This window comes from Andrena cerasifolii, chromosome 8, assembly GCF_050908995.1.
Source record: "Andrena cerasifolii isolate SP2316 chromosome 8, iyAndCera1_principal, whole genome shotgun sequence".
Classification (NCBI taxonomy): Eukaryota; Metazoa; Arthropoda; class Insecta; order Hymenoptera; family Andrenidae; genus Andrena; species Andrena cerasifolii.
Genome location: NC_135125.1, coordinates 6,364,902 through 6,378,870, shown reverse-complemented (window position 1 = coordinate 6,378,870; position 13,969 = coordinate 6,364,902). Strand labels below are relative to the sequence as shown.

Below are 13,969 nucleotides of genomic sequence, written 5' to 3'. Positions count from 1 at the left end.
CTCCAAAACGGAGCGACCATAGTAAATGAATTAAACATAGTTATATCCAAATTATATTTTATTATTATGCCACTCAACAGTGGAATATGTTTACATTATATACATTTTAATACTACTAACATTTTAATGGAATCGAGGCTGAAGCACTTTCAAGTACATGTGCCATCTATTACTTGAAGAGCCATGGAATATTCTATAGCAAAATGGAAATAGTTGATATTCGATGAAAGTTTGCTTTGTCAATATAGTGCTAGTTTAAGAGGATAGAAAGCATACAGTTAAATTTGCTCCATTAGTTTCGAGTAAGTACGAAGTAAATGCTTGGAGATGTTAATGACACCGTTTCAAGTGATAAATGACACACAATGCATCTTTTTAACAAACAGTTCGTCAGAAGTAAAGCTGTACTTATTGTTGTGTATTTTATTATGCATCCTCTCATATGTTACAACTATATAATCACTTATGTCATACCAAATATTTGGCTAGTAGTTCCGACATTCAGTGTCATACGTAATGTACAACGATAGTATGAATTTCCTTTGTCATGGCAGGAATAGTAACAGTTAGAGCTTTTATGTAGTTTTTTTTTATATTAGCGTAGTAAAAATTAATTGACGTTAATTCAATTAAAAATAAATCTAACAGAAACGCATACCATTTTATATAAACATAATAAAGTATATGTTTGTAATGTATATGGAACAATAGACAACGTGTGATAATAATATAGATTAGTTTAATTTTAAATTCATTTGTAAACAAAATACGCAAAACAAACTCTTAAATTCTACTTATAGTATTCTACTAAAGTGTTGCTGACTTTATCCCCCCCCCCCCCCCCTCATTCTTGTTTTACACCATAGTTCGCTCCCTTAACATCAGAATTAAATAAAGCAAATGAGCATTAGGAAACACAATTTCTTAAATAAACTTTTATATTTTTGTATGTCTTAAAAAAAATGTGTACATTACTTAACGTCTTTAAAGCAGTAGATTCCTTTATTCGTGATGTAAGTGGCAACTTTTGTGCTATGGCTGTTGTATAGCTATAGAATAATTCTAAAAGATGTTGCTTAGCTTTCATGTTTCTTTGAGATCACCGGACTAAAGCTTGAAATGCATTATTCCTCATACATCGATGGCTTTTATGACATATGTACACGTACGCGCAAGAATTTCTTTGTATACTAATGGACTGCGAATTCTTCCAGAAATTTTTATTCAGCTGGATGTACATCGTATGTATCATGACTGTTCACTTACAGGAATGTTTGTGATATTTATTTTTACTATCCCGTATGTTTGTACATTGCCTGATGAGGGTTGCGTGATTGATAAAAATTATGTGGATTATGCTAATTAACGTGTTTGCCAAATAAGAATACGATTAAAGTAGTATGCTTCTAAAAGGTGCTTCGTTTTCAATGCGGGCAATACCTTTGGGTGAGAAAATCTAGGCAACATTCTCTTTAGTATATCATATGCAGTGTATTCTATCTACTTTATTTACAATCTAAAAATATATAATTCTAAATCCAACTTTCCAGATGTACGGTTGCAATTTTGTATAACTCTAAGAACACTTATACCGGTAGTTGTTTTACTTAAGTGAATGCGTGATTATGACCGTGTCTTTCTTTTTCCATTGAAGTTAACGCGTGACAATATAATCAACAAGATGGAGATCATAGAGTAACAATGTGAAGCCTTAAAAGACAGTATGGTTTATGTTGAAAACGTTCTCGGTACACGCCGCTTTTACTTTCTTCCCTTATACATTCCCTTTCCTATTGTAAAATCAGCATCCACCCTGCGAGGTAGCGTCAGAACATAAAAAGAACGTAAGCATTGAATGAAAACAGATCCTTCGTGTGGCTCGACAATCTCCATTAATATATGTGAAAACGTATCTGTATTTTTCTTTGTAATTCACAGATTGCTATGCTAGGCCTTATTACGATCATATACAGTGCATCGTACGGCCTACCTTACTGCTTTTTACAATTTAGATTCTTTCTTTCCAGATAGTAATCATTTCATTTAAATGCCTGATAAACCCTCCAGGCGCTAATGCTGAGTGCTACCAACGTAATAGTTGTGTGAAGGATTCTTCTTCTCGTGTCATCTTTCCTTACAAGAAACGTTGGAGACGACGGTCCTAAAACGGCTAACAACTCTACGTGCGGTAGCTTACTTGTGTCAGTCTCAACTTGGTACTGGCAACACGGATCAAACTGCCAAGAAACTGTATAGAGCCCACAGGATATCACGGATATGAAACCCAGCGAGCCGCAAATGTAGGGCCGGTCGCCCCAAAGAAGACCTACAACACAAGTAACGATCCGTTCTAAATAAACAATAATGCTTACGCGCAACGGAGCGTAAAATGTCGTCTCTAAGAACCTGTGGTTATGGCTGTAAGCCCCGCCAATGCTGCAGTCTTGTGAAGGCAGTTTCCCACTGCTATCCATCTGGACGTTTCATCACCCAATTTGGATGGTTCTATAACGATTAAACTGCATTCAGATTCTAACGCTCTCTCTAACTCATATTCAAATGTTTCATGTGCATTCTCATTATCGTACACCTCCCGTATGATGGCGACATTCGAGGAATCATCCCTGCAAGAAGTTGATGTTCAATTTTCAAATATGTATTTTCCTTAAATTACATAATTCATAATCATAATTACAATTGCATATACAAGGATAGCTGTTACACCGACTAATCGTCTACAAGAGAAACAGCTTCGTTCTAATCATTCATATATTTTTGTTATTCAAAATTTATGGCATATCTGCGAGTATCTTTCGAGTGATGTACACGCATCTTTATGATCTTAATCACAAACAAATGCTTCTGTGTTATATAAGATGTTGGTTACATCTGATCAGCGTCAGATGTGTTTAAATACAAATGCATGTATAAACGGGGATAAAAATATTATTTCTAACGTCACACGTTTGAATAGCAATTTACTGAATTGGTACGAAATGCTGTACATAGTAAATACAATGCAGTACAACAGTCGAGAAATCGTAGTGAAACTGACAGGAGATATGAAAAATTTATAAAAACAGTGGACGTAACATGCAAAAACAACTCGCTGCCGATAAGAAATCGTTTTCAGTCGCACCCGGAGACGGGAATTTACGAGTTAGTAAGATATTCATGGTCATGTAAGAGAGATTATGAAAGATTAATCTTTCGTAAACGAAGGAATAAATACGTAGATTAATTTTGTTTTGGCGTGAATATTGTGTCATCCTAATGAATTCCGTTACGTATGTTGGTGCTAGGTAGACGCATGAGACTCGTGCAAAAAATTGAAAATAATTTCGCCTACGAACCTGTCACCAGCTTCATCTACCATCTTTACAGTCAGTCTTCCAAGCGCTGGAACGTTGGTCTGGATGAACCGGAAGAGGAATCGTGAACATCGAACCGGACGTGAAAATCAGCTGATCCGTTCAGCCATTCGCATGACTCGAGTTGTACTTTTATATTCTGGTTCTATTCGAACGTGCTCCTTTTATCAAAACACGAAATAGTTTCTAATAGTTTCTGCCACAATTTACTAAAAATCGAAAACAACCGCGTACGGAGCAATAATCGCGAAGGTGCTTGGAATTATTCAGCAATTAAACTACACGAACAGATTCATCCATTTTGTCATATTTCCTATGAGGTCAGTACCGAGAAATGTTCTCCCACTCGTTACTGATTTCTTGGCATCCATAATCAGTGCAGTTTAATCTGAATGTTACTACTAACATACATGCCATCCGAATTCTTACGTTCGTTCTATCGACCAGTGTGGCGTAACACTTGATTCGTGTTCAAATATTTTCGCGCCTTGGCTAAGCTAATGGGGATACACTCGTATTTACCAAACGCAAGTGATATCGAGGAAGGAGGCAGCATTTTATACGCGCCGCTCTAATAATACGAGAATTACGGAGCAAAGGGAGAGGCGAAACGGTGAATTAGAATTCTTACGCCGACGTTTTGTGCGTAGACTTCATAGGTGGAGCAGGGACTAGTTTCATGGCGGCGTAGTAGCTCGGCGGTGCTGCGCGCGGCGGTCGATCGAGCGAGAGTGAGCGCTGCGAACGGCACGGGGGCCGAGTTAAACGGGCCAGATCGCAGATGGACGTCCGCGGGAGCGTTCTGTCATGGAGAGCAGAACGCGACGTGTTGTGAGCGTGCTCGAGTGTCGTCGTCGTCGTCGTACTCGTGGTCGTAGTCGTTGCCGTAGTCGTCGCGTGTGCCGCGTATTCGGCCTGGCCGCGGTATTATCGCAGTGACAGTCGACAGAGGAACAGACGTGCGCGAGGATCGGGTGGTGCTCTCGTGGTGCTACTATCGATACGCATCGTGAACCGTGGCAGCCGAATAATTACATAGCAGCCACGTCCCCGTGGATCCGTGGCGGGTTCTCTTTTGCCAGCAGCATTGGCCCATTCCCATCGATCGATCGATCGCACCCACACGTGTGCTCGACGGCTGCTTCGTCGAGCGATCGATAGATCGGTGAACGGTGCTGTGACACGGCAACCAAGGGGTACACGCGAGTGCGTCTGTTAATAGATCGGTGTGATTCGGAGTGTCGCCTTTAATCCACGTGCGTCCTCGAGGAGAAAAACAGTTACAGAGGAGAGCTTGTTCGTCGCGAAGAAGAAACGAAGCAGGGGGCGAGCCGGAGGGAAACGGGGACAGAATACGCTCACCTGCCGTCAGACTCGAGAGAGCGTGGCTGGCCAACAGTTCGTGTCAATGTCGACAACCTGGCTGACATAGACGCATGAACGTAAGTAAACACGCGCCGCGCGCTCGTCCTGTTATCACGAAATTCCTGTAGAATCATCCAGTATATTCTTCCCAGTACCCGCCTATGTAAACAAGGCCTACCGCGACGGTGAAGAATCGAAGGTGTCCCGTGGATTGATCGGAGGTAATCGATCATCTCGATCTCGTTTACATCTGGAACTCGGAGCCTCGATAGACAAGTCGACTGGTGGATCTCGCGGGATTCAGGCGGGAGAGGACTGTCGCTGGAAGTGAGATATCCGTCGAGGAAGGAGAATACGAAATCCTGTTAACTTGATCCGTTAAACGTAACGGGCACGAACGAGTTGGTCGAGGACTGGTGCTCGGGTTGCGCGTGTGCTCTCTCCGAACGAAAATCGCGCGTGAACACGGAACTATCGTTCGCGGGGTAACGGCGTTCCGCGAGTGTAAAGCCGCACGCGTCTGATACGTAGCGGGAAGAATAATCGAACGTTTGGCGGAGGAGGTTGATTGCCGGGGCTGCTGACGGCGTGGCGAGCGTAAAGGAGGCGTGAGAGGCGAACGATGCTGTCCGGTCGTCGCGGTTAATTCGCACGTGTCGCGATGTCGGGCGGCACGGCGGGCGTCCGTGGCACCGGCGCCGAGTGCAGGAAGTTCGCGCCGAACATATTCAACAAGAGCAAGTGCAGCAGCTGCTTCAAGCAGAAGGAGGAGCACAGCGCGGAGGCTCTGGAATGCAACAGGGTGAGTTTTGCTTGATGGACTATCTCTGTCTTTCTCCTCCTTTATCCGTGTATGCGCGTGTGCGCGCGCGTGCACGCTTCTCGCTCTCTCTTGCCTCGTTTGTTGGCGGGATCGCGCGCGCACGCCCTCTATCCTTGCCTCTCGTATCGTCGCGCATCTATCGCAGCCTCGGTCGCTCTTACGCGTGCGTACACGCTCGGTCCATCTCGCGACCGGGCATTTTCTCTTTCCTGCTCGCCCCTTCGAATTCCTTGCCGCGTCCGTCCCCGCGATCGGGACCGAGTGGAGAAGGACGAAGGTCCTGTCCGAGAGGGACGTCGATGTTATGTAAGACGAGAGCGTACCGGTGAAGGCGATTAGTACGTACGAGCAGAGGAATGAATGGTTTTCGGTCGTCTTTCTTTTTCCAATCCTTCACTCGTGTACGTCGTTAAGGCTGCCCATTGCGATGGAATTCCGTTCCTTTGTGTTATTCATGACGGACGATTAACGTTCTGTATTACGGACGCTTGTCTACGTCGAAATATAGACCGTGCACCGTATCGATTCTGTTAATAAAATCTTCTCGAGAGTGTCCGGCTGTAATGCGCGTGTACATTAAGGGGGTATACCCGTTTGAACCCTCGGAAAATGTATACATTTTGTGGATTTTTTTACAAGTCAACGGTTTGATGCAGATTTCCCGTTTTTTAACTATGTTTACATAGTATTATGAACTACTTATAAAAAAAGTTTCAGTTAAAAAACTATTGTTTTTCGGAAGTTACGGATACATGTCCGAAAGTCTCTCGATTTTAGACGGCTAAACGGTGGCCCTAAAAACTCGCGCTACGTTCAACCAATTTACTTCAAATTTTCCATGCAGAATCATAATAAGATTCCGCATCGTCCAACGAAGGCTTTTTTTATTTCGATTCCCCGTTTATTATTTATAAAGGAAAAAGGTGGATTTTTCTCTTAGAAAAATTTAACTTTACCTTTGATCTCTTACAATTTCTTTATTTTTAAAAATTTTCAAAATCGCCTTCGTTGGACGATGCGGAATCTTATTATGATTCTGCATGCAAAATTTGAAGTAAACTGGTTGAACGTAGCGCGAGTTTTTAGGGCCACCGTTTAGCCGTCTAAAATCGAGAGACTTTCGGACATGTATCCGTAACTTCCGAAAAACAATAGTTTTTTAACTGAAACTTTTTTTATAAGTAGTTCATAATACTATGTAAACATAGTTAAAAAACGGGAAATCTGCATCAAACCGTTGACTTGTAAAAAAATCCACAAAATGTATACATTTTCCGAGGGTTCAAACGGGTATACCCCCTTAATGCATCTAAAACACGCGTACCTCGCACAGCTGAGGCAAGTGGGGTACGTAGATGTTGCCGGAGGTGGTAGGAGCTGTTGGAAATTACTCCGCAGAGGTTGAAAATAAATGTCACACTATAAACACAACTATGGTTTATTGTATAGATAGACAATACACAGTGTGTCCACGTATTAATGTTAGTTGGCTATATATATAAAAGTATACAAGAAAAAAGAAACTTTAAGAGACGGAACGCGATCTGCATGGTTTGGTCAGAATTTTCAGACTGGCTACGGTCGTCACCTTATGCCCCGGTCAAGACCCTTCGCCCCTCTTCTCCGGAAAAAGAGAAACGCAGCCCCTTAGTCCTAACACTGAGACTCGTTGAACTCCAACAGGAGCTGTTATCAGTAGGTGGAGATGTCGAGGACGTTTCGACGCCGACGCCGACTATTTCTCTTCTAAACTGAGATTTATAAATAAGCGCGTTAAAAATAGCCCCCCTTGGACATAAATATGGGTCGCGGCATAATTTAGGGAACACCGAGAAGGGAGCAGGAATCTTTATCGCACGGTTCCCTTTCGCCCCTCGCGGTTTTTATTTACAACCAGGGCTCGGAGTGCCCGTCGATGAGTAGAATTGCCTCGTAAAAGGCGGAGGGTCGCGAAATAAAAGCATTAAAAATCGATTCACGCTGTGGATCCGTACGGTACCGCCGCACGGCAGTGCGAGAATATAATATACGTATGTTACTGTACCGCGTAGCGGTTCTCCGTTTAAAGTTCCCCCACGATAAGGGAAAATAGTCTTCTTTGTCTCGTCTGAGTCGCTCCGATCTTCCCGAGATTCTCACTCTCCTGGCAGCCCCTTTAAAGTTTCTTATTAAAGACGATTCTTACAAGAAGCTACTCCGAAAGACTAGTACATACCCAGGTGCACAGAGGCTTTCGGTATTAAGCGGGAGGAAGTTACGTAAGTTCGAATTCCGAGGTTCCTTCTTCTTTCGAAACCGCGGCTTATCGCGTTGCACAGTCACGCAACGGTGTCTCGAAGGAGAATGATAGTAATCACGTGGGATATAGGAAACGCAACACGGCAGAGAAATATAGATAGACACTGAATTATTCCGGCGCGCGTAACTGCGAAGCGTTTCCAAGGTTGGGATCGCCTGGGAAAAGGTGCGGTTGGTTGGTCAGAAAATTTTGCCGCGGGTAGGTAGGGCCAGGTCGATTTGGCGGGCGCACAATGGGATACGCTCTTCCCTGTGGTTACCACCGTCGCAAATTTCGGAATGTCGGCAGCCTTGCGACCTGTTCTCGGTGCATTCCAGCCGTCTTCTCTCCCAGCACCCCTACAACAGGGCCCTTTCGAGAGTTGTTGGCTTGTCGGCTTTCGCTTGGACGCGGTATCTCTGTATCGGTTTATTCTCCTCCTCTCTTACCCTCGCGCTCCGTCCCCGCCGACTTTCTCTGTCCCTCTCCCGCCCCCCCTTTCTCTCTTCCCCTTTGCTGTCCACCGTGCAACCGCAAATAACGAATGCATACGCAATCCAACCTTTCTTTGCCCGGTCGCGTTGCGTCGCGTCGCGTCGGTCGCACGGTTCTTCGTCTCGCGGCTCGTAATTTGACGAGGAGAGCCTCGAATCGAAGGAATTTGACCTTTCGCAATGTTTCTCGCGGCCGCGGCTCTCGCGAGATCGTTTATAAGTTTATACTGTGCGCTCGGGGACTAGCGTTCTCGCGGAAGTTGCGAATGGCTGCGCGGAGAGCCTCGGAACGCGAGTTCCAGGACTTTCCAGGCCGCTTCGTCCGCGTCGGAGCTCTAAGGAGCGGAAGGACAGTCAGGAGAACAGTCGCAATCCCTGCGTCTCTGTTCCGTAAGATCCAACGTCGCGCGTACAGTGGCTTGGCAATCGGACGCCGAGGCTCTCGAGTCACTTCCGAAGCGACAACCGTCTCTGCTATCATAAATATCCCTCGGAGTGTAATCACGTGGCATCGGGAACGCGGCCACGGAGGGTTAAACACCACCGTTGGCCCGGCGAATCCCGTACCAGGAAAGGCCGAAGCCCGAATTCACTCGTACGCGTTTAATTACGATTTTCGCGCCACCCGAGCCCCGAACTCCAGTTCCACTTTAATGCCCGTAATCAGCGGGCCACGGGGCCCGGCTGCGTTCCGCGTTGCAACGTGAGAAACTGATGAAAAGTAGCCGTGCGCGGGATCGAACGAGCAACGATCGATAAAAGCAACGTTCTGCGTACGCGTCGCGTTGTTTCCGAGCCGGAGGATCGAGGACCCCGGGGCCCAAGCTGCGCCTGACCAGCCATTATCGGTCCGCGGCTCCGTATTTTCTGTCCGATTACTTCTTCGTGAGCGCCTCGGTAAAGTGGCCTTCGAGAAATAATTTCCTGGGCCCCGGCGGGGGGGGACTGGAGCCCCTGAAATTTTGATCCGGTGAAACGATCCCCGTGATGCCTTACGGTACCCTCCTCTCCTCCCCTCCTTCGGCGAGCACGTTCCATCGCGAGCTTCGCGTACCCGTGTTTTCGCTGTCGATTACGAGCCTCCGCGGTCACGCGAGCCCTCGCGATTCCCCCAGCAGCCGTTTCCTCTCGTACGTCTCAATTTTGGAATATTTCTGCCTCGACGAGAGGCCGAGAACTCTCTGACGCGCGACCTTGGGCAGAGCGCGAGAATTTCAACGGGGAAAAAGGACGAAGGGCCGAGTGAGCTCGCGGAGATAGAGTTCGTTGGGAAGTTGGATACGGCGGAGGTCTTCGTTCTGCATCAGAATCGTGGGAGTTCCGAACGAGCAAGTGGCTGCTTCTCCTTATCTGTTGTTACTCATTTTCTTGTACATCTGCCCGGCTTGCGTCATTATTCCCCTCGTTACACACGCGTGATAAGCACGCCTGTTATCTGCTGCGCGAATCTGTGACTCAGAGCGTCGGGTTCAGCGAATATTCTCGCCTGATATGGGTATTACGGAGCGAAGGGAATTATAGCGCCGAGTAAAGGTTGACGGCTTATCGTTCCGCCGATTCGTTATTATAATCTCTTCTAATGGTTCGAAGTGGAGCGAGACACGAACCCAAGCCTCCTCTGCGCGGTAGCGTAACGCCACTGTTCTGTTACAGCTGGCCAGGTGATTCGTTGTCCTGCGCGTGCATTCAATTAATTAACGGTATTCACGATCGCTAGGTACTTTCCCATTCCTCGATTCGACCATTGGTAATTAACGTTTGTCATTGCGCAACCATTAACCAGGGTATCCGTAACGATAATTTCCTCCCACCTAGCGTTGTCCGATGAACTCCCTCGATGACGCCGGACAATGGGACACTCGCGTGCACAGGGCACCGTGGTTATTTCGCAATTGTGCCAGCGTGGTTCTTGCAGACCGGAGAAAGTGCACTCTCGCAGTGCAAGTTCGCAAAGTCCGCTGTAGCTTGAAACTGAAAATGACCTCGAAATGAAATTTCAGCAGCGGAGATGAATGGATCGCGGTTTCTAAAGGGGCAAGCAGGCCTTGGGTCGTCCCGTCGGCGGTTATTGTTCGGATTTACTCAAGGAGATGTAAAGACACACGGACGTACACGCGCGCGCGCTTCATCCGAGACAATTTATAATTCGATGATTATCTGTACACGCGCGGTTTGCGCGATGTCGATAACGCGCGGATCTGCGTGCCGCGAGGGCATAAATTTCGCGTTAAAAGAGGCCCGGCTGCTTTCTTTCCGGAGCCGCGACAAATTATTGATCATCTTATGGACAGGCAATAGAGATGGCTATCGGGCTCGCTTCACAGAAAGGTCGTGTCGTGCCATTGCGAAAAGCATTAAATACCTGTTGCTCGCGTTTGGCTCCGCTCGTGGAAGAAACCTGCGAGATAGTAGGAGGACGAGGAGCCGCGGATCGCTTCTTGCGTGGCTCCAGTGCGTTCGTTGTGACGCCGTGCGTAGGGTAAACTCGGGCAAGTCCGTGGTAGTTTTAGAATTTGTTGTTAGAATATAATGTTTATTTATTCAAGAAAATAAAAGTTACACAGTCGAACGTCAGTATAATAATAATATTAACTGTATAAAACTTAAACTGAAAGTAATAGAAAGAATACTGTCTTTAGCGCGACACAAGTTATCCGTTCAGAGGGTTTTCTCGGACTGAGAAGCGCAGGGGTCGAGAAGACCGTTTTCCCCTCTTTTGGGTCTCCTGTAGCGAAAGAAAGGAAACGCATAAATTACCGGGTCCTTAAAGTCCCTGACACTCTGACTCTAGGAACAGTCTATCGTTGTACACGTTCCAACATTTGTCTATTAGGTAACTGCTAATATTCACATGTTCTGAAAGTGAGTCTGCGATGTAAGGACAGGTCCGACATCGTACGAACAAATAATAGACTAGCAGAAATTTACAAAGTTAGCGAAAATTTATCAGTATATTTAATTGGTAATATACAGAATTAAATTTTCACGACACACTCTGGTTACTCCGTGATAGTTCTCGCTGGCCCGATGTATGTTCACCAGCTACTTGTTTATATTATTTTATGTTATTTTATATTGTTTCATATTATTTTGTATTATTGTTTTTTTGTGTATAATCGATCGTTTCATGATCGTTAGATGTCTGAGACGTAAGGAAACATTGTTTCTTTCATTGACCATCAGAATTTCTCAAACTGTCAAACTCTCAACAGTCTCAGGCACACGAAAAATAAGAATTTAGTCACTTTTCATAAACAAAATAGCACCGGTGCCTTATTGTATGATAATTTCAAGAGTAAGACTTGTCAAAGTGTCATTTTACCTTCACTTACCTGCAGTTTGAATTTTCCATTTATCTTCTAAAGCACATATCTTAATATATAAAGCAGACAGAAAGCTTTAATATGTTTGTGCCTTTGTCTGTCGCCTAAAAACTTTCGAACGCTAAACTCTGGGACCACAAAATGTGCCTCGGCTCGTTATCCCTGACTAATCCAGATGAACGTGACCAATTTCACAAAAAAACTAAAATAAATTTTGTTTTATAAAATCAGAATCTAAATTTCGGGAGAATCCGAGTAGTAAAGCTAGTAATACACAAACAAGCGATCGTCCACAACTAAGAGCACGAAGAAATTCCCGAATAATCCTCTGCTGGAACAAAAACGCTCTCTCACTCTATCACACTAACTTCAATTGACTAATTCTTTTACCACAACATAAACTAAATGATCAACGCTGTCAGTTTTTGTTCCATCTAAATTGAGTCACACAATTTCGAGTTACAGAGAAATGAAAAAGTAACCTCTATCACGGACTTACCCGAGTTTACCTTACCGCGATGTTACTCGAACTGCAACTTCCAACTTGGATTCAAACCTGGAGGTGGTACCATTAATATTGAGAAAAGAGTAAATATGTTTGAAGGAATGGCAGTTTTAACGAGAACTTGCCGAGATAGGGTCTGAAGGGTTTTCGTCAGCGCGAAAGGTAGCCCTCACACGCGTTTGCAAATATCGCGCCGCGCTGAAAGAGATAAAGCATCGGTTTAAAGAGCATCAGTATGCAGAAGGTCGCCGCGACAAGAATTTTGGGCCCGTCCCACGGGCGAGCAACTTTTGTCCTCTCCTCCAAGTCCTCTGATCCTCTTCGGACGTGGACAGTACATCTGCCGACTCGGTAGAGCCGTAACCTGTCCATTGTTAGCCGCATATATTTACTTTGCTTACGACGTGGTGCCATAAGCGAGAAGTACTGTTATCCAGAGTGGTGCGCGTATGACGTATCGCCCGGTTCATCTTCATATTTCTTTCTCGCGCACGACGATCCAGTCTCACTTTCTCAGATCACTCCTCTGGTATATCGCCACGAAACACCGTGGCTATTAGCCCCCAAGCTGGGTCCATATCTTCTGCTCCGTGAAGAAAGAATAGCTGGCCATACACGGAGAGGTTTCTCCGCGGTCTTCATCCATCGCGGACAAACCCGCGATCAAAGTCTGCGGTGGATCAAAACTGCAAATACCCACTAACATACAACGAAAGACAAATCACGTTGGATAAATCGGTCACAGATAAAACTGCGTGTTAATGGATGAAAACCGCTAGTTTATCCGCGGATTTTATCGAAACTCTGGACTTTCGTCTTGTTGAAAGTTTTCTCAGTTGTCATACAGACTTGAATGGGGTTGAAGTTTGTCACGAGAACTGTGACGGTAAATCGATCATAGACATGCACCACTAACATGCAGTTAAATCCGCCGACTTGAAACGCGACGGAGAAAACCGCCGGGAAATCTCTGCGTGTATGGCCAGCTATTCAGAGGCGCAGAGTTCGAAGAAAACGTTTGAAAGAAGTTCGTGGTGAAAGCCTTGATTGCGAATGATAATCGTCAGTTTGGGTTGTGCTGGACTCTTTTAAAAAATCCCAGCGCGGTGTTCAGTTAAACGTGGAGATCTCGATGGGTAAAAGTGAACGCCCTTGCACCTGGTCGAGATCAATAAAAGTCGCCTTCCTCATCCAAGAACCTCCGCTGTGTCTGCCTCCCCATCCACGCCAGTGAACCGCGGTGTGATTCTTCTGTATTCCCACCTATCCGCAGAATTCCTCCAGTTGCACGAGTCCGGCCTGCCCTCGCGATTTCCTGCATTCTAATCAGCAATTTCACGACGCAGACCGGCAGCGCGATGCCCCAATTAGAGTTAACGCGGGCCCCGCGCAGTTTTTCCCGGGACTATCGTGGCCGGCCGATCGGCGGGTCGTCGCGAATCGTTCTGTATCGCGATCGTCGATCTCGAACGTCGATCCTGCCGGGCGAAGTCGAGAGAGAGACGCGCCGCTGCAAAAAGACCGCGAGGCGCAGAAAATCGTAAAGACTGGGCATATCCAGTTGTAACGGTATACCCGTAAGCGCGCACCACCGACAGAAGGCGAAAGAAGCCTTCTGCCGATAGTGCTGGTAGCTGAAGGCGACGCTAAACGAAAGCTCCCAGTGAATGGAGCACCGTCGGTGGCCTCCCTTGCGGTGCATTCATCCCGGATCGATAGCCCCGCGGCGATTAATCGAATCTGGGAAGCCGGAGGAGAGGCCACTCTTCTCCTTTCCTTCGAATCGAAGGTTTTTCCTCCGTCCTACCAG

The 13,969-nt window shown here is 45.8% G+C and overlaps 2 protein-coding genes across 11 annotated transcripts in view; one reads left to right on the top strand and one right to left on the bottom strand.

Annotated features, from left to right (window-relative positions):
* Nucleotides 1-40: 40 nt before the first annotated feature.
* Pmi (Transmembrane protein Pmi) lies at nt 41-3,503 on the bottom strand. Of its 2 annotated transcripts, none has more exons than XM_076818029.1 (3): nt 3,354-3,503; nt 2,407-2,624; nt 41-2,326 (listed from the first exon to the last, which is right to left on the bottom strand). In XM_076818029.1, the coding sequence occupies exons 1-3, from the start codon at nt 3,374-3,376 to the stop codon at nt 2,040-2,042; spliced, it is 528 nt and encodes a 175-aa protein (XP_076674144.1). In that variant the 5' UTR covers nt 3,377-3,503; the 3' UTR covers nt 41-2,039. The 2 variants fall into 2 exon arrangements, with proteins under 2 accessions (XP_076674144.1, XP_076674145.1); XM_076818030.1 differs by lacking the exon at nt 3,354-3,503 and adding an exon at nt 2,696-2,718.
* A 617-nt stretch (nt 3,504-4,120) lies between these two features.
* The window catches only part of Osp (myosin phosphatase Rho interacting protein outspread), a 146,681-nt gene continuing 136,832 nt past the window's right edge, over nt 4,121-13,969 (top strand). For 4 of the 9 annotated variants that reach the window (XM_076817898.1, XM_076817902.1, XM_076817903.1 and 1 more), the window contains exon 1: nt 4,121-5,538. In XM_076817898.1, the coding sequence (XP_076674013.1) occupies nt 5,398-5,538 (141 nt within the window). In that variant the 5' untranslated portion in view covers nt 4,121-5,397. The remainder of the gene's footprint in view (nt 5,539-13,969) is intronic. The other 5 variants (XM_076817900.1, XM_076817897.1, XM_076817895.1 and 2 more) reach the window with 2 other exon arrangements.

Excerpts from the sequence above, each read along its gene's own strand:
- Pmi (XM_076818029.1), bottom strand. The coding sequence starts at position 3,376 with ATGGTAGATGAAGCTGGTGACAG. Across the intron at positions 2,625-3,353 it reads GTAGATGAAGCTGGTGACAG|GGATGATTCCTCGAATGTCG; the intron begins GTTCGTAGGCGA and ends AACTTCTTGCAG. Across the intron at positions 2,327-2,406 it reads GCTTACAGCCATAACCACAG|GTCTTCTTTGGGGCGACCGG; the intron begins GTTCTTAGAGAC and ends CTTGTGTTGTAG.